Raw genomic sequence first — 27,736 nt, forward strand, 5'->3', positions numbered from 1 at the left:
GGTGTGACAATTGCCATTGCTCACTACGACACCCATTTCACAAGGACTAACCAATAAGGCCTATTCTACGCTTTACATCATGGCGGAATCTCAAGTGCCGGATCAAGAACCTTTCAATCCACTACTGATACCGTTACAAGAATATTTTAGTTATTCTGAAAGTGAAACAGAGGCCATATTACACAAGGAACAACTTTTCACACAGACGGAAGCATTGGCCCCGGACATCATTTTCCGGGATCTATTACGGTTGAAGAAAAAGGAGATCGATTTCAATTACCATGCGATCTCTCTGAGTGATTACTTTCGATGTAAAAAAATCCCCCGAGGATTCAGAGTCCGGAACTGCCCCACAATAGGCAGATTCGACCCCGGATTCTGTCGCAGATGGGTCTCCATCCTTAACAAGTGCTCACTAGATCTCATGGTACTAGTTATTGAACAATCCACCAAGGAGGTGGAAAAAATCAAAGTAAAAATAGATAAAATGGAAGAAACCCATCTACCAGTGCTCACGATGGATACGGAGAATGAATGGCTTGTCAAATTAAGCAACCAATTATCAACATACAAAAGGGATCTCATCAAATTTAAAAAGGAAAAATTCCTTAAAGTGGAAAAAGACTACGAAAACCACCAAGTATACCGATGGTTATCTGGCCATAACAATGAGCAGAGGCAACCTTTTTTCAGACGACGGAGATACCCTCAAACCAGATTGGACACAGATACCTCTGCAGAAAATACCAGCACAGGTAGCGAACAAGAACGCACAGGCACTCGACGTAAAAATCCCAGAAACCCCTCTATCCCTTTAGGGGTGACAACTCGCACCAAGCTCCCAAAAAAGGCGGTCCTACCAGACGAGGAGGACAGTACAAACGCCTCAGCACGTGGAAGAAAACCACCCGTGACAGGGATAAAGAAATAATCTTTAATCTCTCAAGTTTCGAATTGACTGATAATGAAGCAAGTGTATTAGCAAAAGGGTTGTCCTTTGTGCCGTCTGCGAACTTTGACAAGCTCAACTGGCAGGTGGAAACCCACCAGCTACAACGCAAGCTAAAACTCCAAGAATTCTTTTCTTGCAAACCTCGGGATCAGGTCACCACGATCCCTGAGAAATTACTACAATTTAAGACCCCTTCTACTTTTGAACCTCTTTCAAATAATTCCAGTATCAAAACATACATGAGAATTATTGATCAGGAGGTTAAGGCACATATTAATCATGATGTACCTACACATTCTAATCTCTCCAAATCCGAGCAGCAAGCTCTACGATCACTAATGGAGAATGACCAGTTAATAATTCGGCCCACCGATAAAGGGGGTGCGATTGTACTGCAAGATCTCCCTGATTATATAACAGAAATCAAGCGTCAATTAGAAGAACCAGGCACATATAGTCTGTTGAGGGGTAATCCCACTGAGCAGTATAAAAAAGAACTCAGATCGGCACTTCTGCAGGCACAAGATGCCAATATCATCACAGAGGAGACATATGAAGTATTATTACCAGAGCACCCACTGGTCCCTGTGTTATACACGGTACCAAAAATACACAAAGGGATATCTCCCCCTCCAGGGAGACCCATAATATCTGCCAGGGGATCTCTGTTCCAACCGACGGCAGTACTGTTAGACTCTATACTGCAACCATATGTCTCAGCGCATCCACGCAGCCTTCTAGACACCACAATGCTGCTAAACAAACTAAACAATATTGGTCCTCTTCCCAAAGATGTGTGGCTGGTGACTGCGGATGTCACTAGCTTATACACAGTCATACCACACAAAGCAGGCTTATCTGCAGTTCAAACAGCACTACAGAAGGAGAGTCCATTTGGGGCAGAACAAATTTACATTCTGATACATCTGTTAGAACTCATCCTTACGAGGAACTTCTTCCTATTTAATAACAAATATTATCTCCAGGAAAGAGGTTGTGCCATGGGCTCGGCAGTAGCCCCAACTTACGCCAACCTATATATGCTTCAAATAGAGGAAGAAATTTTCTTTAAAAATCCTAAAGTGGCTGATAATATTATATTCTACTCCAGATTCATAGACGACCTTCTATTATTCTGGAAAGGACCGAAAGCGTCACTGGAAGCGGTTATCACTGAACATAACAGTTCTGACAGTCCAGTCAAATTAACAGCCAAGATGGATGAACACAGCATAGACTTCCTAGACGTCAGGATCTCCATAGTAGACTCGCTCATTAACACCACGGTCTACACCAAGGATACGGATCGTAACTCATATCTGCATTGGAACAGCTGCCACCCGAGAAATCTTAAGGCTGGCCTCCCGTACTCACAGATGTTGAGAATACACAGAATCAACAGTGACAGATCCAAAGCATCAGCACAAATGGATGAACTAATAGAACGTTTTGTACACAGAGGATACAGTTTAAAGAATATGCAAATGACCAAACGAAAAGTCCTTCTTATGGAAAGGGAGACTCTCCTACGCCCTAAAGAAAGAACATCAACCTATACTAAATTACCGTGGGTGACCTCATATAACACCTCTTCGGACAAAAATATGCAAATTGCCAAAAAACATTGGCACGTGATCAAATCTGATCAACATTTACCTCTAAACCAGACAGATCTTATGCCGTGCTTCAAAAGATCTAGGAATCTACGGGATCTTTTGGTCAAGTCAGACATCTCGAGCAGGACCAAATCCCCCCAAAGCAGCTTCTTACCTCACCAGAAAACAGGTTGCTTTAAATGTACCTGTGTTACATGTAATCATATGATCACAGGAAACACATTTTGCCACCCACATCTGGGCACTAAGTTTCATATTAAACACCATCTGACATGTGAAACCACACACACAGTATACCAGATACTTTGCCCTTGTGGTCTGTCATATGTGGGCAAAACCACGCGTAAATTTAAGGAACGCATGACTGCCCATAGGTCATCCATTAGACTAGCTCTACAAAAGGGCAGCAGTGACCAACCGGTCGCTCGCCATTTTGTATTAGCTAAACATGCCCTAGCCACCATCAGATACAGAATGATAGATCACATACCACCCTTGCTTCGTGGTGGTGACCGGGGCAAGGCCCTTCTGAGATGTGAATCAAGGTGGATTCACAAACTGGATACTGTGACTCCCCGGGGCCTTAATGATATGGTACCTCTATCTTGTTTCCTTTAGCCTCAATATGTTTACTAATTGTTATACACTTTTATATATATTTTTATATATCTTTGTTGTAATCAGTCTTTTTCAGCTGTTCTTTCTTTCGACCTCTCCCTCCTCCTTCCCTCTCCCCCCTTTATTTCCCCTTTTCTTTCTCTTCCTTTTTTCCCCTTTTTTCTCTCTTTTTTTCTCTCTATCTCTTTATTCCTCTTTTTCTCTCTCCTTCTCTCTCTTTCGTTCCTACTTCCCTCTCCTCCTTTTCTTTTTTCTCCCCTTTTTTTCTTTTTTCGTCCCCCTTCCCTCTCTCTCTCTCTTCTTCTTTCACTCTTTCACAGTTTTTTCGCACTGCTATTCTAAGTTATTCACATCAGGCACTAATGGATTGCACAATACAGTTTCATGAATAGAGCCGCAACATAGCAATTTACTTGTTTTATATAGCAAGTACTGTTAAGCTTATACAATCCTTGTTGTTGTGTATAGCATTGCCATGGCAACCCAGCACTGGACGTGCATCGCGCAATACGCGATGACGTCGTTTTACTGCGCCACAGCTGACGGGAGACTTCCGGCCCGACGGACCTCGCCGGGAGGCGGTCCCCCGCTCCGGCACGCGCACCTGCACAATGGTGGGGATATAAGGTGAGTGTTTGTCTATGTTCATTTATATGTCTTGAGAAAAATTTGGAATAAATTGAAACGTTGACAGTACCGGAGGGCTGATCATTTACCACATTCATTGAGTCCAGAGTGCCGAGCATCCACTCGACTATAATATATATATATATATATATATATATAAATCACCTATCACTAGTGACCCCCCCCCCCCCCGTTTTGCACCCTGTTACTTGTACAGCAGTGTGGAAGACAGGGCCAGAGTCTCTGCAGCCTTCTGTGAAGAGAAAAATGGCACTGGTCAGAGCTATGCGGGCTAAGCCCCGCCCACTATATGGCGCGCTTCAGTCCCGCTCAAAAAATCTTTATACTGGTGGGGGTCCCTTAACAAGTGCCTGGGCACTGTTATATCCTATGCCAGTGCTGTTTGAGGTCCCCCATGCTGCCCAGGGCGCCCCCCAGTGCCGTGATCAGAGTGGGAGCATGGAGCGCAGTGCGGCACCTCAAACGTCTTCTGCCGTCACTGAAGTCTTCTGATCTTCTCATACTCGCCCGGCTTCAATCTTCTGGCTCTGTGAGAGGGGGTGAAGGCGCGGCTCCGGGAACAAGCAGCTAGGCGTACCAAGTGATCGAACTCTCTGGAGCTAATGGTGTCCAGCAGCCTAAGAAGCAGAGCCCTTGAACTCTTAAGAAGTAGGTCTGCTTCTCTCCCTCAGTCCCACGATGCAGGGAGCCTGTTGCCAGCAGCTCTCCCTGAAAATAAAACTTAATAAAGTATTTTCCCTGAGAAACTTTGGAGAGCTCCCCAGTGTGCATCCAGTCTCGCTGGGCACAGAATCTAACTGGAGGAGGAGGGGCATAGAGGGAGGAGCCAGTTCACACCCATTCAAAGTCTTATAGTGTGCCCATGTCTCCTGTGGACCCCTTCTATACCCCATGGTTCTTGAAACATCCCCAGCATCCTCTAGGACGTATGAGGGGAAAAAAATATAAAGCTAGTGTTTTCAGCAAAGTAAGCGCTCAAATTAAATTGGGGTACATAAAAATGGGTATAAGCATATGTTTGGGTAATTTAAAGCCATTTAAAAAAAAATTATAAGAATACTCCCACCTGCAAGCCTAAAAACAGTTGTACCACTCATAAAGCACCCCGATATACATGTGCCATACCTTTTACCGCAATTTCCACCATTTTGCATTTTTTTACTCCAAAAGTGACATACCTGTACATCATTACCTTAAAAACAATTAAAAACTTCTAAGTGCCTAAGTAGTTACTTGGGGGAAGGTAGGGGGGGAACCAAATCCTGAAACTTTTACCTTAGAACAGGGATTTTCCCCAAGCTTATTACCTGCTCAGAGGTAGCAAAGTGAAATTTGCTGTAAACCGAAGTAGAAATTATCAATGAAAATGTATAGTGGACAAATGAATACGGGCTCATCGCAGGTCACAATAATAACCCCGTTTCTACTGCAACAACGGGTTATTGCGGCTAAGTGAATTCTCCTCATATCAGTAAAACAGTGGTGCTTCTCCCATGTGTAATAACTGCAGACGGGTATGGGTCATTAGGTCGACCACTATTGGTCGACATGGTGACTAGGGCGACGAGGTTTTTTTTTTAAACTTTTTCTGGCGTCGTTTTCTTCGTAAAGTGACGGGGAACCCCTATTAGTGCACCGCTTCGCTCACCATGCTTCAGGGCAAGGTGCCTCGCTCTGCTACTGCTGGGCTCGGCACAGGTTACTATTCCCAAATTAGTCCACGTGGATCATAAAGTATGAAAAAGTACAAAAAAAAAAAAAGGATTTTTTTTTTTTCTAAACGCATGTCAACCTTTTTCCATGTCGACCTAAGTACTGTCAACCTATATGACCGTATTCCCTGCAGACGTACTGAACACTGGGACAAGCATGCAATCACTACAAGTGTCACGCAACTAATACCCCTTTTCCACTAGCTCAAAAAACACGGGTAAATGCATGGGGGCGCGCATTTACCCGTGTTTCTTGCAAGTAGAAAAGGGTTTCCCCCTGCAAAAACCCGGATCAAGTGACCCGTGAATCCTACCCAGGTAAATACCTGGGTAGGACACAGGAATGATCCGGGTAGGGTTGTAGTGTAAACGGAAGCCGTGTCGATGTGACACGGCTCCCGTTTACACTGTATGGAAGGGCGGTGCTGGGAGATCATGTGAACTCCCGGCACCGCCCCTGCCGCGTCACTAGCAATATGCCGGGTTGGTGAGCGCAATGGGAAAGGGGGCTGAGCACGGGCCGCAGCCGGTTAGCACCCGTTTCAGGCTCCCAGCTGCGACCACCTGTGCTCGTAGGTGGAAAAGGGGTATAAGTGGTTTCTCTGTCAAAACAACAATTCCCAAGTGTAGAATCCAGGTAACCTGACCATAACACAGTGCTACAATGGATGGATAACTAGGACATGTCCAGGTTTCTAAAGCACTGTCCAGCGTATTGTATGTTTAATCACCACAATCTGAAATTATAGCACTATCAATGTGTATATACCGTAGACCTTTCTATTCTTTATTCTTCACATATTTAAATGTCTAAATTGAGTCATTACATTCACAACGCAGTCGTGACAAATAATTCCTTGTTGTGTTACTCACTGCTGCCATGATTGTGCCTACAAGATGTTTTAATGACTTGTACAAGCCAGCCTTCTGCTAACCGTGGCAGCCTCCACAACACAAGTCTACGGCATTGACGTCTGTTTTTGTAGGTCTATTAAATGCTGCAGCAGAAACCTTATCAATCATGATTGTAAATCAGTACTTCACAGCCTCCTCGCTAGACAGTTGTGTTTCTTATAATGTAACAGCAAGTGTGGGCATTACCTGCAAGCTGAATATAAAGTATCCACTAACACTTTGCTCGGCAATGACGTCCTCCATGGTCCGCAGGGTGGTTCCCAAGTAGGAATTCAATAGCTGGGTTGGAAATAAGCCAACGGAGGAAGCTGCGAGATAGTTGGGAAGCGATAGATCTGTAATCTAAAAATCAGATCATGTTAGAGTAATATGAATGGTGAGGTTAAAATACAAGTAATGCAATAATCATATATGATCGCTACAGATGCCTCCTTATACATCTAGCTTTAATGCACCATGCTTCGTGTAATGCGCGAGTGAGCTGACAAGTTCCATGCAACTCTGCTAACGACGGGAGCCATTTGTTGCCGAAAATGCAGCTTAGTTGGAACGCAATGCGAATAGGACGCATGGGGAAACCGTGCTGATTAATTTGATGTATGATACATATACTATGTGTGACGGAGTCTGTATTCGGAACAGAACAGAACTTGTATTGAAAAAATCTGCAGCTGCTACATTGTAGCACTTCGTGTACAGATTCAGAGACTCGTGTTTTAAAATACATGCTTCGGCCACGTAAGGACCCGCTTCACCTATGTATTGCAGGTCCACATAATGCCAGCATATATTAAAATTATGTTTGCCGAAGAGGGAGAGTGTTAAAGTACCTGTGTGTCGAAGTACGCTCCCTATTTCGTCAGTCTCTGCTCCCACTGACCTGCGCTGCATACTGTCTGCGCATGCGCCGGTCAGAAATCCCCCAGCGGCCCCCACTGCATTTGTGAAAGAAAAAACAACAAACTTTATTGTTCTATGTATGCACAGTCCCAGGCTGTCGGAGCAGACAGCCAGGAACAGTGCTCTGCACCGGGAAACAACAGCTGCAGCTGTCGGAACGGTCAGTGCCACCGACAGCAGCACCGATATAGACAGGGGTCTTCACCTTGCTCGCACTGCTGCAGTCTTTCATGGGGTAGTAGCGGTATCAGTGCACATAACGTGTGTTGATACAACTTCTACCCCATAATAAAGCATAATACATTTACCCCTCAGTCACACACAGATATACAAGAGTCATATCAAATTAATCAACAGTCTCCTCGGGCATCCTAGCCGTATTGCGTTGCGACCATTATTCCTTTTTTGGCAAAAAAGAAAGAAACAAAATGGACGCCCGCTGCTAGAAGATTCTAACTATCTGGCGTGCCAAGAGGGCAGTTTGGCGTGACTGCAGCAAAGATGTACGAAGACATATCTGTATATAGCTACTTTTTTATGGCACTTCCCCTTTGTCATTTCCTTTTTCATGCTGTTGTAGCCATATTTTTATAAATATAGTTGTCCATAATGAGAGAGAGAGAGAGAGAGAGAGAGAGAGAGAGAGAGAGAGCGAGAGAAGAGAGAGAGGGGGTTGTAGAGGGTGACAGACATGTGATAGACGGAAAGAGAGGAGTGTGTGATCTGAGGCAGTATTGTATGGTTGTGCCCAATAATCTATTTGTCAGATCAAAACACATCTGCCCTGCTAGAGTTGTAAAGGCGTGTACACACTGTTTCTGTAGGTCTATGGTTTGCAGCGTTTGTTGTAGAAAAACTTGTCTGGCCTGCACAGAGTGAATGCTGTCTTCGAATCAGACCATCAGTGCCCAATCTCACTACAGGGGAATACATACTGTACTATATCCCGGCGGTCAGGATGCCGGGGGTCACAAGACCGACCGCTGCATCGCGACATTGGAGGGGGTAAGATTTTCCAACCCCCTCCTGTCCCCTACCATAGGGGGGGTGTTGGGTTAGGGCTAACCACCTGGCTACAGTGACCGCTGGGAGATGGGGTTTATGCCTGACCCTAACAAACTAAATCCCCCACCCCACCAGTACCCCGTGCACCAACACTTACCTCTGGCCTGTCTGTGACCCGCTGCCGGTCTATTGAGTGGTGTCGGGATTCCGGCGTCTGTCACATGACCACCGGAATCCCGACAGCCGGGATGCTCAACGCATCCCACTACAGGTAATGCTCTTGTAAATGACTGGATGTGAATCCATGCAGCTATGTTCCAATAGCCAGCAGAAATACTTCCCACAATAGTGGAGACTGTTCTAGCAGCAAAGTGAGGATGTTTTACAGGAACATGTGGACGTGTTGATCAGGTGTTGAAATACAGGGTAACATGCGTGGGGTATAAACAGTGTAAGCTTCTGTATTTAATATAGCACAGAACCCAGTATACATCATAAATTATCAAAAACAAAGACAGTTAATGGGAACCATCTCTACCCCCAAAGCAGAACATAAGCAGCTTTATAGCCAGACATGCGACTACTATAACATGGCTCAGGACACGCCATGTAATGGTCCTTGTAGGGAGGTGGCTCTCCAAATAACTAGCCATTTGTCTGAGTGGACCTCCTACACATTAGGCGGTATTCAATTATTTTCACCCCCTTCCTCACCCATTTTGTTTCTGATGACAGGCGTGGTATAATCATTTCAGCTCGCTGCCACCGAGGTGGCAAGGCACCCAACCCCTTACACCGCTAAACCTGACTACTATGGGCGTAATATGCGCGATAACGGGAATTATTTTAGAAAGGAGATTGGGTGTGGTATATCATTTGAATACCACCCATTATCTCCTTTTCCAAAATCTCTCTGGAAGGGAGACATACACGCAATCAATCCAGAAGGGATCCGGGGGGAGAATCGCAGAGCTCATAAGGGTGTTCCAAAGGGGTGTGGTATTGAAAGTCAACAGTAACTAGGTCGACACTGTCTAGGTCGACCACTATTGGTCGACAGTAACTAGGTCGACAGGGTCTTTAGGTCGACATGTTCTAGGTCGACAGGTCAAAAGGTCGACATGAATTTTTAATGTTATTTTGGTGTCGTTTTCTTCGTAGAGTGACCGGGAACCCCAATTAGTGCACCGCATCCCCTCGCATGGCTCGCTTCGCTCGCCATGCTTCGGGCATGGTGCCTTCGCTCCGCTACCGCTTCGCTCGGCACAGATTACCGTTCCAATCGTAGTCCACGTGGATCGTTAAGTATGAAAAGGTTAAAAAAAAGAAAAAATAAGAATTTACTCACAGTAATTCTATTTCTCGTAGTCCGTAGTGGATGCTGGGGACTCCGTAAGGACCATGGGGAATAGCGGGCACCGCAGGAGACTGGGCACTCTAAAGAAAGATTTAGTACTATCTGGTGTGCACTGGCTCCTCCCTCTATGCCCCTCCTCCAGACCTCAGTTAAGAAAACTGTGCCCAAAAGAGCTGACATTACAATGGGTTGGTTCAGATGAAAAGATGACACCACCTTTGGCAGAAACTGCGGACGAGTTCGCAATTCTGCCCTGTCCATATGGAAAACCAGATAGGGGCTTTTACATGACAAAGCCGCCAATTCTGACACACGCCTAGCTGAGGCTAGGGCCAACAGCATGACCACTTTCCATGCGAGATACTTTAGCTCCACCGTCTTAAGTGGCTCAAACCAGTGGGATTTCAGGAAAGCCAAGACCACGTTAAGATCCCAAGATGCCACTGGTGGCACAAAAGGAAACTGAATATGCAGCACTCCCTTAACAAACGTCTGAACCTCAGGCAGTGAAGCCAGTTCTTTTTGAAAGAAAATGGATAGGGCCGAAATCTGGACCTTTATGGACCCTAATTTTAGGCCCATGGTAACACCTGACTGTAGGAAGTGCAGGAATCGACCCAGCTGGAATTCCTCTGTAGGGGCCTCCTGGCCTCACACCAAGCAACATATTTTCGCCATATACGGTGATAATGTTTTGCGGTCACGTCCTTCCTAGCCTTTATCAGCGTAGGAATAACTGCTTCCGGAATGCCCTTTTCTGCTAGGATCCGGTGTTCAACCGCCATGCCGTCAAACGCAGCCGCGGTAAGTCTTGGAACAGACAGGGCCCTTGTTGTAACAGGTCCTGTCTGACTGGCAGAGGCCATGGGTCATCTGTGAGCATTTCTTGCAATTCCGGGTACCAAGTCCTTCTTGGCCAATCCGGAACAATGAGTATTGTTCTCACTCCTCTTTTTCTTACAATTCTCAGCACCTTTGGTATGAGAGGAAGAGGAGGAAACACGTAGACCGACTGGAACACCCACGGTGTTACTAGTGTGTCCACAGCTATCGCCTGAGGGTCCCTTGACCTGGCGCAATATCTTTTTAGCTTTTTGTTGAGACGGGACGCCATCATGTCCACCTGTGGCAGTTCCCATCGATTTGCATTCTGCGTGAAGACTTCTTGATGAAGTCCCCACTCTCCCGGGTGGAGGTCGTGTCTGCTGAGGAAGTCTGCTTCCCAGTTGTCCACTCCCGGAATGAACACTGCTGACAGTGCTAGTACGTGATTCTCCGCCCACCGAAGAATCCTGGTGTCTTCTGCCATTGCCACCCTGCTTCTTGTGCCGCCCTGGCGGTTTACATGGGCCACTGCCGTGATGTTGTCTGACTGAATCAGCACTGGTTGGTTTCGAAGCAGAGGCTCCGCTTGACTCAGGGCGTTGTATATGGCGCTTAGTTCCAGGATATTGATGTGCAGACAAGTCTCCTGACTTGACCACAACCCTTGGAAGTTTCTTCCTTGAGTGACTGCCCCCCACCCTCGGAGGCTTGCATCCGTGGTCACCAGGACCCAGTCCTGTATGCCGAATCTGCGGCCCTCGAGGAGGTGAGCACCTTGTAGCCACCACAGAAGAGACACCCTGGCCCTGGGGGACAGGGTGATCATCCGATGCATCTGAAGATGCGATCCGGAGCACTTGTCCAGCAGATCCCACTGAAAGATCCTCGCATGGAACCTGCCGAAGGGAATGGCTTCGTATGACGCCACCATCTTTCCCAGGACTCGCGTGCAGCGATGCACCGACATCTGTTTTGGCTTTAGGAGGTCTCTGACCAGAGTCACGAGCTCCTGAGCCTTCTCCTCCCGGAGAAACACCTTCTTCTGGTCTGTGTCCAGAATCATGCCCAGGAAGGGCAGACGCGTCGCAGGAATCAGCTGCGACTTTGGAATGTTCAGAATCCAGCCCTGCTGACGCAACACTTCCTGAGAGTGTGCTACGCTGATCAGCAACTGCTCCCTGGACCTCGCCTTTATGAGGAGATCGTCCAAGTATGGGATAATTGTAACCCCTTGCTTCCGAAGGAGCACCATCATTTCCGCTATCACTTTGGTAAAAACTCTCGGTACCGTGGACAGGCCAAACGGCAACGTCTGGAATTGGTAATGACAGTCCCGTACCACAAACCTGAGGTACTCCTGATGAGGCGGATAAATGGGGACATGCAAGTAAGCATCCTTGATATCCAGAGACACCATAAAATCCCCTTCCTCCAGGCTTGCAATGACCGCTCTGAGCGATTCCATTTTGAACTTGAATTTCTTCAGATAAATGTTCAGGGATTTTAGGAAGGGCAGACGCGTCGCAGGAATCAGCTGCGACTTTGGAATGTTCAGAATCCAGCCGTGCTGACGCAACACTTCCTGAGAGTGCGCTACGCTGATCAGCAACTGCTCCCTGGACCTCGCCTTTATGAGGAGATCGTCCAAGTATGGGATAATTGTAACCCCTTGCTTCCGAAGGAGCACCATCATTTCCGCCATCACTTTGGTAAAAACTCTCGGTGCCGTGGACAGGCCAAACGGCAACGTCTGGAATTGGTAATGACAGTCCCGTACCACAAACCTGAGGTACTCCTGATGAGACGGATAAATGGGGACATGCAAGTAAGCATCCTTGATGTCCAGAGACACCATAAAATCCCCTTCCTCCAGGCTTGCAATGACCGCTCTGAGCGATTCCATTTTGAACTTGAATTTCTTCAGATAAATGTTCAGGGATTTTAAATTTAAAATGGGTCTGACCGAACCGTCCGGTTTCGGTACCACAAACATAGTGGAATAGTAGCCCCTTCCCCGTTGAAGGGGGGGGACCTCTACCACCACCTGCTGGAGAAAAAGTTTGTGAATTGCCTCTAACACTATCTCCCTTTCCATGGGGGAAGTTGGTAAGGCCGATTTTAGGTAACGGTGAGGGGGCATCACCTCGAATTCCAGCTTGTATCCCTGAGACACAATTTGTATAGCCCAAGGATCCACCTGTGAGCGAACCCACTGGTGGCTGAAAAGTCGGAGACGCGCCCCCACGGCTCCGCCTGTGGAGCCCCAGCGTCATGCGGTGGATTTAGTGGAAGCCGGGGAAGACTTTTGTTCCTGGGAACTAACTGCATGGTGCAGCTTTTTTCCTCTACCCCTGCCTCTGGCAAGAAAGGACGCACCTCTGACCTTCTTGCTCCTCTGAGAACGAAAGGACTGCATTTGGTAATACGGTGCTTTCTTAGGTTGTGGATGGACATAAGGCAAGAAATTTGACTTCCCAGCCGTAGCTGTGGAAACTAGGTCCGAGAGACCGTCCCCAAACAATTCCTCACCCTTATAAGGTAAAACCTCCATGTGTTTTTTAGAGTCGGTATCCCCTGTCCATTGCCGAGTCCATAAGACCCTTCTGGCTGAAATGGACATTGCGATTACTCTAGAGCCCAGCAGGCAAATGTCCCTCTGGGCATCCCGCATATATAGGACTGCGTCCTTGATATGTGCCAGGGTCAGTAGAACAGTGTCCCTGTCCAGGGTATCTAACTCCTCAGACAGAGAATCCGTCCATGCAGCTACCGCACTACACATCCAGGCCGAAGCAATTGCTGGCCTCAGCAGTGTGCCAGAATGTGTATAAACAGACTTCAGGATAGCTTCCTGCTTTCTATCCGCAGGATCCTTTAGGGCGGCCGTATCCGGAGACGGCAGGGACACCTTCTTGGACAAGCGTGTCAACGCCTTGTCTACCCTAGGGGAGGATTCCCAGCGTAACCTGTCCGTTGGCGGGAAAGGATACGCCATAAGTAATCTCTTGGAAACTATCACCTTCCTGTCAGGGGAATCCCACGCTTTTTCACATAATTCATTTAATTCATGTGAAGGGGGAAAAGTCACTTCATGCTTTTTCTCCCCATACATATAAATCCTCTGGTCAGGGACAGGATTTTCCCCAGAAAATAAGAATTTACTTACCGATAATTCTATTTCTCGTAGTCCGTAGTGGATGCTGGGGACTCCGTCAGGACCATGGGGAATAGCGGCTCCGCAGGAGACAGGGCACAAAAATAAAGCTTTAGGATTAGGTGGTGTGTACTGGCTCCTCCCCCTATGACCCTCCTCAAAGCCTCAGTTAGGATACTGTGCCCGGACGAGCGTACACAATAAGGAAGGATATTGAACCCCGGGTAAGACTCATACCAGCCACACCAATCACACCGTATAACTTGTGATCTGAACCCAGTTAACAGTATGACAAACGTAGGAGCCTCTGAACAGACGGCTCACAACAAATAACAACCCGATTTTTTTTTGTAACAATAACTATGTACAAGTATTGCAGACAATCCGCACTTGGGATGGGCGCCCAGCATCCACTACGGACTACGAGAAATAGAATTATCGGTAAGTAAATTCTTATTTTCTCTAACGTCCTAAGTGGATGCTGGGGACTCCGTCAGGACCATGGGGATTATACCAAAGCTCCCAAACGGGCGGGAGAGTGCGGATGACTCTGCAGCACCGAATGAGAGAACTCAAGGTCCTCCTCAGCCAGGGTATCAAATTTGTAGAATTTTGCAAACGTGTTTGCCCCTGACCAAGTAGCAGCTCGGCAGAGTTGTAATGCCGAGACTCCCCGGGCAGCCGCCCAGGATGAGCCCACTTTCCTTGTGGAATGGGCCTTGACAGATTTAGGTTGTGGCAAGCCTGCCACAGAATGTGCAAGTTGAATTGTGCTACAAATCCAACGAGCAATCGTCTGCTTAGAAGCAGGAGCACCCATCTTGTTGGGTGCATACAATATAAGCAGTGAGTCAGACTTTCTGACTCCCGCCGTTCTTGAAATATATATTTTCAATGCCCGGACCACGTCCAACAACTTGGAATCCTCCAACTCATTAGTAGCCGCAGGCACCACAATAGGCTGGTTCAGGTGAAACGCTGACACCACCTTAGGCAGAAAATGAGGACGCGTCCGCAGTTCTGCCCTGTCCGTATGGAAAATCAGATATGGGCTCTTATATGATAAAGCCGCCAATTCTGATACTCTCCTGGCTGAAGCCAGGGCCAGTAGCATGGTTACTTTCCATGTAAGATACTTCAGCTCCACCGATTTGAGCGGCTCAAACCAATGGGATTTGAGAAAATCCAAGACTACATTAAGATCCCACGGAGCCACTGGGGGCACAACCGGGGGCTGTATATGTAGTACTCCTTTTACAAAAGTCTGGACTTCAGGAACTGAAGCCAATTCTTTCTGGAAGAAAATCGACAGGGCCGAAATTTGAACCTTAATGGACCCCAATTTGAGGCCCATAGACAATCCTGTTTGCAGGAAATGTAGGAATCGATCCAGTTGAAATTCCTCCGTGGGGGCCTTCCTGGCCTCACACCACGCAACATATTTCCTCCAAATGCGGTGATAATGTTGTGCAGTCACCTCCTTCCTGGCCTTTACCAGTGTAGGAATGACCTCTTCCGGAATGCCTTTTTCCTTTAGAATTCGGCGTTCAACCGCCATGCCGTCAAACGCAGCGGCGGTAAGTCTTGGAATAGACACGGTCCCTGCTGAAGTAGGTCCCGTCGTAGAGGTAGAGGCCACGGATCCTCCGTGAGCATCTCTTGAAGTTCCGGGTACCAAGTTCTTCTTGGCCAATCCGGAGCCACTAGTATCGTTCTCACTCCCTTTTGCCGTATAATTCTCAGTACTTTTGGTATGAGAGGCAGAGGAGGGAACACATACACTGACTGGAACACCCACGGTGTTACCAGAGCGTCCACAGCTATTGCCTGAGGATCTCTTGACCTGGCGCAATACCTGTCCAGTTTTTTGTTGAGGCGGGACGCCATCATATCCACCATTGGTTTTTCCCAACGGTTCACAATCATGTGGAAGACTTCTGGATGAAGTCCCCACTCTCCCGGGTGTAGATCGTGTCTGCTGAGGAAGTCTGCTTCCCAGTTGTCCACTCCCGGAATGAATACTGCTGACAGTGCTATCACATGATCTTCCGCCCAGCGAAGAATCCTTGCAGCTTCTGCCATTGCTGTCCTGCTTCTTGTGCCGCCCTGTCTGTTTACGTGGGCGACTGCCGTGATGTTGTCCGACTGGATCAACACCGGCTGACCCTGAAGCAGGGGTTTTGCCAGACTTAGAGCATTGTAAATCGCTCTTAGCTCCAGTATATTTATGTGAAGAGACATCTCCAGGCTTGACCATACTCCCTGGAAGTTTCTTCCTTGTGTGACCGCTCCCCAGCCTCTCAGACTGGCATCCGTGGTCACCAGGACCCAGTCCTGTATGCCGAATCTGCGGCCCTCTAACAGATGAGCACTCTGCAACCACCACAGCAGAGACACCCTTGTCCGTGGCGATAAGGTTATCCGCTGATGCATCTGCAGATGCGATCCGGACCATTTGTCCAGCAGATCCCACTGAAAAGTTCGTGCGTGGAATCTGCCGAATGGAATCGCTTCGTAAGAAGCCACCATCTTTCCCAGGACTCTTGTGCATTGATGCACAGACACTGTCCCTGGTTTTAGGAGGTTCCTGACAAGTTCGGATAACTCCCTGGCTTTCTCCTCCGGAAGAAACACCTTTTTCTGAACCGTGTCCAGAATCATTCCCAGGAACAGCAGACGTGTCGTCGGGGTCAACTGAGATTTTGGAAAATTCAGAATCCACCCGTGTTGTTGCAGCGCTAGTTGGGTTAGTGCTACTCCGTCTTCCAGCTGTTCTCTGGATCTTGCCCTTATCAGGAGATCGTCCAAGTAAGGGATAATTAATACGCCTCTTCTTCGTAGAAGGATCATCATTTCGGCCATTACCTTGGTAAAGACCCGAGGTGCCGTGGACAATCCAAACGGCAGCGTCTGAAACTGATAATGACAGTTTTGCACCACGAACCTGAGGTACCCTTGATGTGAAGGGCAAATTGGGACATGCAGGTAAGCGTCCTTTATGTCCAGGGACACCATAAAGTCCCCTTCTTCCAGATTCGCTATCACTGCTCTGAGTGACTCCATCTTGAACTTGAATTTTTGTATGTACAGGTTCAAAGATTTGAGATTTAGAATAGGTCTTACCGAGCCGTCCGGCTTCGGTACCACAAATAGCGTGGAGTAATACCCCTTTCCCTGTTGTAGGAGGGGTACCTTGACTATCACCTGCTGAGCAAACAGCTTGTGAATGGCTTCCAATACCGTCGCCCTGTCTGAGGGAGACGTTGGCAAAGCAGACTTTAGGAACCGGCGAGGGGGAGACTTCTCGAATTCCAACCTGTAACCCTGAGATACTACCTGCAGAATCCAGGGGTCCACCTGTGAGCAAGCCCACTGTGCGCTGAAATTCTTGAGTCGACCCCCCACCGTTCCTGAGTCCGCTTGTAAGGCCCCAGCGTCATGCTGAGGGCTTTGCAGAACCCTGGGAGGGCTTCTGTTCCTGGGCAGGGGCTGCTTGCTGCCCTCTCTTACCCCTTCCTCTGCCCCGAGGCAGATATGACTGTCCTTTTGTCCGCTTGTTCTTATAGGAACGAAAGGACTGCGGCTGAAAAGACGGTGTCTTTTTCTGTTGGGAGGGGGTCTGAGGTAAAAAAGTGGATTTTCCGGCAGTTGCCGTAGCCACCAGATCCGATAGACCGACGCCAAATAATTCCTCCCCTTTATACGGCAATACTTCCATATGTCGTTTGGAATCCGCATCACCTGACCACTGTCGCGTCCATAAACTCCTTCTGGCAGATATGGACATCGCATTTACTCTCGATGCCAGAGTGCAAATATCTCTCTGCGCATCTCGCATATAAAGGAAAGCATCCTTTAATTGCTCTATAGTCAATAAAATACTGTCCCTATCCAGGGTATCAATATTTTCAGTCAGGGAATCCAACCAGACGACCCCAGCACTGCACATCCAGGCTGAGGCGATGGCTGGTCGCAGTATAACACCAGTATGTGTGTATATACTTTTTAAGGTAGTTTCCAGCCTCCTATCTGCTGCATCCTTGAGGGCGGCCGTATCAGGAGACGGTAACGCCACTTGTTTTGATAAGCGTGTGAGCGCCTTATCCACCCTAGGGGGTGTTTCCCAGCGCGCCCTAACCTCTGGCGGGAAAGGGTATAATGCTAATAACTTTTTTGAAATTAGCATTTTTCTATCTGGGTTAACCCACGCTTCATCACATACATCATTTAATTCCTCTGATTCAGGAAAAACTACAGGTAGTTTTTTCACCCCCCACATAATACCCCTTTTTGTGGTACTTGTAGTATCAGAGATATGCAAAGCCTCCTTCATTGCCGTGATCATATAACGTGTGGCCCTACTTGAAAATACGTTTGTTTCATCACCGTCGACACTAGATTCAGTGTCTGTGTCTGGGTCTGTGTCGACCGACTGAGGTAAAGGGCGCTTTACAGCCCCTGACGGTGTCTGAGACGCCTGGGCAGGTACTAACTGGTTTGCCGGCCGTCTCATGTCGTCAACTGATTTTTGTAATGTGCTGACATTATCACGTAATTCCATAAACAAAGCCATCCATTCCGGTGTCGACTCCCTGGGGGGTGACATCACCATTATCGGCAATTGCTCTGCCTCCACGCCAACATCGTCCTCATACATGTCGACACACACGTACCGACACACAGCAGACACACAGGGAATGCTCTTATCGAAGACAGGACCCCACTAGCCCTTTGGGGAGACAGAGGGAGAGTTTGCCAGCACACACCCAAGCGCTATAATATATATGGGAACAACCCTATATAAGTGTTGTTCCTTATAGCCGCTTAAATATATAAAAATATCGCCAAAATATGCCCCCCCTCTCTGTTTTACCCTGTTTCTGTAGTGCAGTGCAGGGGAGAGTCCTGGGAGCCTTCCTCACAGCGGAGCTGAGCAGGAAAATGGCGCTGTGTGCTGAGGAGAATAAGCCCCGCCCCCTATTCCGGCGGGCTTTTCTCCCGGAGTTTTAGACATTTGGCATGGGTTAAATACATACATATAGCCTCAATGGCTATATGTGATGTATTCTTTTGCCATAAAAGGTATTATATATTGCTGCCCAGGGCGCCCCCAGCAGCGCCCTGCACCCTCCGTGACCGTCTGGTGTGAAGTGTGTGACAACAATGGCGCACAGCTGCAGTGCTGTGCGCTACCTTCATGAAGACTGAAGAGCCTTCTGCCGCCTGTTTCCGGACCTTCAATCTTCAGCATCTGTAAGGGGGGTCGGCGGCGCGGCTCCGGGACGAACCCCAGGGTGAGACCTGTGTTCCGACTCCCTCTGGAGCTAATGGTGTCCAGTAGCCTAAGAATCCAATCCATCCTGCACGCAGGTGAGTTGAAATTCTCTCCCCTAAGTCCCTCGATGCAGTGAGCCTGTTGCCAGCAGGACTCACTGAAAATAAAAAACCTAAAAAACTTTTTCTAAGCAGCTCTTTAGGAGAGCCACCTAGATTGCACCCTGCTCGGACGGGCACAAAAACCTAACTGAGGCTTGGAGGAGGGTCATAGGGGGAGGAGCCAGTACACACCACCTAATCCTAAAGCTTTATTTTTGTGCCCTGTCTCCTGCGGAGCCGCTATTCCCCATGGTCCTGACGGAGTCCCCAGCATCCACTTAGGACGTTAGAGAAATGTGTAATACATCCTTCATTGCTACAATCATGTAGTCATGTAGTCATTTTAGGCTGCAACTTTGCCTCATCGTCATCGACACTGGAGTCAGATTCCGTGTCGACATCTGTGTCAACTATCTGGGATAGTGTGCGCTTTTGAGACCCTGACGGCCTCTGCGCTTTAGGATCAGGCATGGGTTGAGACCCTGACTGTACCCCGGTTACAGTTTTATCCAATCTGTTATGCAAGGAGTTTACATTATCATTTAACACCTTCCACATATCCATCCAATCAGGTGTCGGCACAGTCGGCGGCGGCACCACACTCAGCTGCACTTGTTCTGCCTCCACGTATCCTTCCTCATCAAACATGTCGACACAGGCGTACCGACACACAGCACACACACAGGGAATGCTCTGACTGAGGACAGGACCCCACAAAGGCTTTTGGGGAGACAGAGAGAGAGTATGCCAGCACACACCCCAGCGCTATATAACCCAGGGATTACACTGTACCTTAGTGTTTACCCTGTAGCTGCTGTTAATATATATACTGTGCCCTAAATTTATGTGCCCCCCCCCCCCCCCTCTTTTTTACCCTTTAATGCACCTGTATACTGCAGGGGAGAGCCTGGGGAGCGTCCTTCCAGCGGAGCTGTGAAGAGAAAATGGCGCTGGTGTGTTGAGGAAGAAAGCCCCGCCCCCTCAGTGACGGGCTTCTGTCCCGCTGTAATGTGTAAAAAATGGCGGGGGCTCGGACATACATACAGTCCCAGACTGTATATATGCCTCTATTTGCCAAAAAGGTACTTTATTGCTGCCCAGGGCCCCCCCCCCCCTGCGCCCTGCACCCTACAGTGACCGGAGTGTGCGGTGTGCTGTGGGAGCAATGGCGCACAGCTGCAGTGCTGTGCGCAACCTTAAGTGAACACAGGAGTCTTCAGCCGCCGATTTCAATGTCTTCTTGCTTCTGCTGCTTCGGTTCTTCTGGCTCTGCGAGGGGGGCGGCGGCGCGGCTCCGGAAACGGACAATCAAGGTTAGGTACCTGTGTTCGATCCCTCTGGAGCTAATGGTGTCCAGTAGCCTAAGAAGCGCTACCTAGCTGCCGTGAGTAGGTTTGCTTCTCTCCCCTCAGTCCCTCGTAGCAGAGAGTCTGTTGCCAGCAGAAGCTCTCTGAAAATAAAAAAACCTAACAAAATACTTTCTTTTCTAGCAAGCTCAGGGGAGCCCACTTGGAGCACCCAGCTCGGCCGGGCACAGATTCTGAGGTCTGGAGGAGGGGCATAGAGGGAGGAGCCAGTGCACACCAGATAGTACTAAATCTTTCTTTAGAGTGCCCAGTCTCCTGCGGAGCCCGCTATTCCCCATGGTCCTTACGGAGTCCCCAGCATCCACTAGGACGTTAGAGAAAAATTGTGAAAAACTCATGTCGACCTTTTGACCTGTCGACCTAGAACATGTCTACCTAAAGACCCTGTCGACCTAGACACCCTGTCGACCTAGTTACTGTCGACCAATAGTGGTCGACCTAGACATTGTCGACCTAGTTACTGTCGACTTTCAATCCGGATCCCGTTCCAAAGCCACTCTGCTCAATACGTCATGTGCCTTGTGACTTGTTCCCTTGGTAGTTATACAACGCTGTTAAGAATTATAAACAGAAAAACAAAGAGAGAAGTAAATTCTTCGTATGGCCAGCCACAGTGATATAGGTCAAAAATAAAAAAATTTGGCTGATACACTCACGCCACTGGACTTCTGATCATTTCACCCAAGCAGCCTGCTCTATTTAGACACAGTGAATTGTAATTACAGTGAATAAAACATGCTGCCAGGAATCTACGAGGCATAGCTGGTAAAAGAGTATTTGAAATCACTTCAAAAGAAATGCAAGATAAACAAACAAGGCTTTGGCTAGGCTCCCGTTCCTGTTGAAGAAGGAACTTGTACAGTAGCTAAACATGAACATTTATGTCTAGTTCAGACATCAGGTGTACTGAAGATGTTCATGCAGCATTATGCACACAGCCCGTCTGAATTTAACACACATCATAACAAATATATATAATCAGAGGCGGCACTCAGAGGCTAGTAAACAGGTGAAATACTGTACTGAAGTGAGGTCACTTCAATACAGTTTTTCACCTGTTTACTAGCCTCTGATTTTTGAACTTTAAGCATTAAGGACAAGTTCCCTGGGGAAGGCACCTGAGCAAGGTACATCCTCGCGGGGAGGCCAGGAGTTTTTGTGAAAAAAAATAAGAATTTACTCACCGGTAATTCTATTTCTCGTAGTCCGTAGTGGATGCTGGGTACTCCGTAAGGACCATGGGGAATATACGGGCTCCGCAGGAGACTGGGCACTCTTAAAAGAAAGATTAGGTACTATATCTGGCGTGCACTGGCTCCTCCCTCTATGCCCCTCCTCCAGACCTCAGTTAAGGAAACTGTGCCCGGAAGAGCTGACATTACTAGGAAAGGATTTGGAATCCAGGGTAAGACTCATACCAGCCTCACCAATCACACTGTACAACTTGTGATAACCATACCCAGTTAACAGTATGAACAACAACCAAGCCTCAGTCAACAGATGGCTCAAACAATAACCCTTTAGGTAAGCAATAACTATATACATGTATTGCAGAGAGTCCGCACTTTGGGACGGGCTCCCAGCATCAACTACGGACTACGAGAAATAGAATTACCGGTGAGTAAATTCTTATTTTCTCTGACGTCCTAGTGGATGCTGGGTACTCCATAAGGACCATGGGGATTATACCAAAGCTCCCAAACGGGCGGGAGAGTGCGGACGACTCTGCAGCACCGAATGAGCAAAGGCAAGGTCCTCCTCAGCCAGGGTATCAAACTTGTGGAATTTAGCAAATGTGTTTGAACCCGACCAAGTAGCAGCTCGGCAAAGTTGTAAAGCCGAGACCCCTCGGGCAGCCGCCCAAGAAGAGCCCACCTTCCTCGTGGAATGGGCTTTTACTGATTTAGGATGCGGCAATCCTGCCGCAGAATGAGCTTGCTGAATCGTGTTACAGATCCAGCGCGCAATAGTTTGCTTTGAAGCAGGAGCACCAAGCTTGTCGGGCGCATGCAGGATAAACAGCAAGTCAGTCTTCCTGACTCCAGCCTTCCTGGCTACATAGATTTTCAAAGCCCTGACTACATCTAGTAACTTGGAGTCCTCCAAGTCCCGAGTAGCCGCAGGCACCACAATAGGTTGGTTCAACTGAAACGCTGATACCACCTTAGGGAGAAATTGGGGACGAGTCCTCAATTCTGCCCTGTCCATATGGAAGATCAGATAAGGGCTTTTACACGACAAAGCCGCCAATTCTGACACACGCCTAGCCGAAGCTAAGGCCAATAGCATGACCACTTTCCACGTGAGATATTTTAGTTCCACAGTCTTAAGTGGCTCAAACCAGTGGGATTTCAGGCAATCCAACACAACGTTAAGATCCCAAGGTGCCACTGGAGGCACAAAAGCGTCCTTGATGTCCAGCGACACCATAAAATCCCCCTCTTCCAGGCTTGCAATAACCGCCCTGAGCGATTCCATTTTGAACTTGAACTTCCTTACATAAGTGTTCAAGGATTTTAAATTTAGAATGGGTCTCACCGAACCGTCCGGTTTCGGTACCACAAACATTGTGGAATAGTAACCCCGTCCCTGTTGAAGGGGGGGAACTTTGATAATCACCTGCTGAAGGTACAGCTTGTGAATAGCCGCCAGCACTACATCCCTTTCCCTGGGAGCCGCTGGCAATGCTGATTTGAGGTAACGGCGAGGGGGAGTCGCCTCGAACTCCAGCTTGTATCCCTGAGATACCACTTGTAGAACCCAGAGATTCACCTGTGAGCGAACCCACTGGTCGCTGAAGTTCCGGAGACGCGCCCCCACCGCACCCGGCTCCACCTGTGGAGCCCCAGCGTCATGTGGTGGACTTAGTGGAAGCAGGGGAGGATTTTTGTTCCTGGGAACTGGCTGTCTTGTGCAGCTTTTTTCCTCTACCCCTGCCTCTGGGCAGAAAGGATGCGCCTCTGACTCGCTTGCCTTTCTGAGGCCGAAAGGACTGTACTTGATAATACGGTGCTTTCTTAGGCTGTGAGGGAACCTGAGGTAAAAAAGTCGACTTCCCAGCTGTTGCTGTGGATACGAGGTCCGAGAGACCGTCCCCAAACAATTCCTCACCCTTATAAGGCAAAACCTCCATGTGCCTTTTAGAATCAGCATCACCTGTACTCTCCTGGCAGAAATGGACATTGCATTAATTCTAGATGCCAGCTGGCAAATGTCCCTCTGTGCATCCCTCATATACAAGACGACGTCCTTTATATGCTCTATGGTTAGCAAAATAGCATCCCTGTCGAGGGTATCAATGTTGTCTGACAGGGTATCAGACCATGCTGCTGCAGCACTACACATCCATGCTGAGGCAATAGCAGGTCTCAGTATAGTACCTGAGTGTGTATAAACAGACTTCAGGATAGCCTCCTGCTTCCTATCTGCAGGCTTCTTTAGGGCGGCCGTATCCTGAGACGGCAGTGCCACCCTTTTAGATAACGGAAAATTTATGCCAAATTTATGCCAAAGATCGTGTGAGCGCCTTGTCCACCCTAGGGGATGTCTCCCAGCGTAACCTATCCGTTGGCGGGAAAGGGTACGCCATCAGTAACCTCTTAGAAACCACTAGTTTCTTATCAGGGGAACACCACGCTTCCTCACACAATTCATTTAATTCATCAGATGGGGGAAAAGTCACTGGCTGCTTTTTCTCCCCAAACATAATACCCTTTTTAGTGGTAACTGGGTTAATGTCAGAAATGTGCAACACATTTTTCATTGCCGTAATCATGCATCGGATGGCCCTTGTGGACTGTACATTTGTCTCATCCTCGTCTACACTGGAGTCAGACTCCGTGTCGACATCTGTGTCTGCCATCTGAGCTAGCAGGCGTTTTTGAGCCCCTGATGGCCTCTGAGACACCTGGGCAGGCGCGGGCTGAGATGCCGGCTGTCCCAAGGCTGTTACGTCATCGAACCTTTTATGTAAAGAGTTGACACTGTCGGTTAATACCTTCCACATATCCATCCACTCTGGTGTCGGCCCCGTAGGGGGCGACATCACACTTATCGGCTCCTACTCCACCTCCACGTAGCCCTCCTCTTCAAACATGTCAACACAGCCGTACCGACACACCGCAAACACATAGGGAATGCTCTGACTGAAGACAGGACCCCACAAAGTCCTTTGGGGAGACAGAGAGAGAGTATGCCAGCACACACCACAGCGCTATATAACACAGGGATATCCACTATACTGAGTGATTTTTCCCAATAGCTGCTAATACACAAATTGCGCCTAAATTTAAGTGCCCCCCCTCTCTTTTTTACCCTTGTCGTACTGGATACTGCAGGGGAGAGCCTGGGGAGCGTCCTTCCAGCGGAGCTGTGAAGAGAAAATGGCGCTGGCTGTGCTGAGGAAGATAGCCCCGCCCCCTCAGCGCGGGCTTCTCCCGCTTTTTATAATGTTAATGGCGGGGTTTTTTGCACATATACAGTGTTATACACTGTATTATGTGCTAATTTATGCCAAAAGGTAAACTAATTGCTGCCCAGGGCACCCCCCCCCCAGCGCCCTGCACCCAACAGTGACCGGAGTGTGTGGTGTGCTATGGGAGCAATGGCGCACAGCTGCAGTGCTATGCGCTACCTTAATGAAGACAGGAGTCTTCAGCCGCCGTTTTTCATCTTTATTCTTCCGTCTTCTGGCTCTGCAAGGGGGACGGCGGCGCGGCTCCGGGAACGGACGATCGAGGTCGGGCCCTGTGTTCGATCCCTCTGGAGCTAATGGTGTCCAGTAGCCTTAGAAGCACAAACTAGCTGCAAGCAGGTAGGTTTGCTTCTCTCCCCTCAGTCCCTCGTAGCAGTGAGTCTGTTGCCAGCAGATCTCACTGAAAATAAAAAACCTAACAAATACTTTCTTTTCTAGTGAACTCAGGAGAGCCCACTAGGTGCATCCAGCTCTGGCCGGGCACAGATTCTAACTGAGGTCTGGAGGAGGGGCATAGAGGGAGGAGCCAGTGCACACCAAATATAGGGGCAGATGTATTAACCTGGAGAAGGCATAAGGAAGTGATAAACCAGTGATATGTGCAAGGTGATAAATGCACCAGCCAATCAGATCCTAACTGTTAATTTACATATTGGAGCTGATTGGCTGGTGCCTATATCACCTTACACATATCACTGGTTTATCACTTCCTTATGCCTTCTCCAGGTTAATACATCTGCCCCATAGTACCTAATCTTTCTTTTAAGAGTGCCCAGTCTCCTGCGGAGCCAGTCTATTCCCCATGGTCCTTACGGAGTACCCAGCATCCACTAGGACGTCAGAGAAATAAATATATATATATATATATATATATATATATATATATATATATCTATCCAACCGTCCACACCATAAGGCTCCAGCAGGGGCTTATGCAGTAGACCAGCACTCCTTTAACTGAAAAGTTATTTAATGCTTTAAAAAGACAATGTGCAATCCAGCAATAACAATTTGTATCTCACGATTCATCTGGGGTCCTCATACCAAACCAGCTACAGCCCCCTCTGCGCCCTGCACCCTTCAGTGTCCGCTGTGTGTGTTGTGTGTGGGAGCAATGTCGCACAGCGTTACCGCCGCGCGTTACCTCAGAGAAGATCTGAAGTCTTCAGCCGCCTTTGAAGTCTTCTTTCTTCTTATACTCACCCGGCTTCTATCTTCCGGCTCTGTGAGGAGGATGGCGGCGCGGCTCCGGGACCAACGGCGAGGGTGAGACCTGCGTTCCGACCCTCTGGAGCGAATGGTGTTTAGTAGCCTAAGAAGCAGAGCCTATCATTTAAGTAGGTCTGCTTCTCTCTCCTCAGTCCCACGATGCAGGGAGCCTGTTGCCAGCAGTGCTCCCTGAAAATAAAAAACCTAACAAAATTATTTTTTCAGAGAAACTCAGGAGAGCTCCCCTGTAATGCACCCAGTCTCCTCTGGGCGCAGGATCTAACTGAGGTCTGGAGGAGGGGCATAGAGGGAGGAGCCAGTGCACACCCATTCTAAAGTTCTTTATAGTGCCCATGTCTCCTGCGGAGCCCGTCTATACCCCATGGTCCTTACAGAGTCCCCAGCATCCTCTAGGACGTAAGAGAAAAAAAGGTATATTTCTCAGATGATGAATAAGATGCTACTAGCACATAAAACCATACTGTAATCCTGGTTACATTTTGTGACACTCGTAAACCAGTGGTGAAACGGGTGTAACCATACCGGCCTACTCACTTGGAACGTCTGGGTAGGCAAGTCTTACAGAGGCCACCCGTGCTGCTCACTTCTGGAGTTTAGTGTGTTTTCTGGTTGGCTTGATGGCACGCTGTATAGATGGTGGGTGGAGGGGGAATGGTGCACTAGCACGTGCAAGGCTACCCCCCCTCCCGCTCCAATTGAGTCATATCTGCCGATATTGAATCTCTGCTCTCTGGGACAAGACTGCAGCTGACTACTTAGGAGGTGGTGCCGGGCCCTTTACAACATTAGGCCCTGCCACTGTTGCAGCAAAATTCAAAGAATTGTGGGTAAGTGGGGAAGGACTAAAATGACACAATTTTATATTTTAGCCCTGTCCCCAGCATACGTACCAATTATTACCAGTGGTATCTCCTTATGCCAGTGGTGGGCAATAATTTCTATAGGGGGCCACATGAAAAATCTGAACTGTGTTGGAGGGCCAAACCAATGATAACTTGAACTTAATTATGCTCCATGTTAATTTTCTCCCATTACAAAAAAGCAGCAAATTATATATTTTGATAAGATGCTACTGGTAATCAGAAGTTTAGAGTAATCGCCAGGTAGAGAGCACTGAGACACACTGCACCAGGTAGAGAGCACCGAGACACACTGCACCAGGTAGAGAGCACCGAGACACACTGCACCAGGTAGAGAGCACTGAGACACACTGCACCAGGTAGAGAGCACCGAGACACACTGCACCAGGTAGAGAGCACCGAGACACACTGCACCAGGTAGAGAGCACTGAGACACACTGCACCTGGTAGAGAGCACTGAGACACACTGCACCAGGTAGAGAGCACAGAGACACACTGCACCAGGTAGAGAGCACTGAGACACACTGCACCAGGTAGAGAGCACTGAGACACACTGCACCAGGTAGAGAGCACTGAGACACACTGCACCAGGTAGAGAGCACTGAGACACATTGCACCAGGTAGAGAGCACTGAGACACATTGCACCAGGTAGAGAGCACTGAGACACATTGCACCAGGTAGAGAGCACTGAGACACACTGCACCTGGTAGAGAGCACTGAGACACA

At 48.2% G+C, this 27,736-nt stretch overlaps 1 protein-coding gene across 1 annotated transcript in view; it reads right to left on the minus strand.

Annotated features, from left to right (window-relative positions):
• The window catches only part of TMEM64 (transmembrane protein 64), a 108,849-nt gene that overhangs the window by 16,202 nt on the left and 64,911 nt on the right, over positions 1–27,736 (minus strand). The window contains exon 2 of the mRNA XM_063924078.1: positions 6,648–6,803. Coding sequence (XP_063780148.1) covers positions 6,648–6,803 — 156 coding nt within the window. The remainder of the gene's footprint in view (positions 1–6,647; positions 6,804–27,736) is intronic.

Source organism: Pseudophryne corroboree, chromosome 5 (assembly GCF_028390025.1).
Source record: "Pseudophryne corroboree isolate aPseCor3 chromosome 5, aPseCor3.hap2, whole genome shotgun sequence".
Classification (NCBI taxonomy): Eukaryota; Metazoa; Chordata; class Amphibia; order Anura; family Myobatrachidae; genus Pseudophryne; species Pseudophryne corroboree.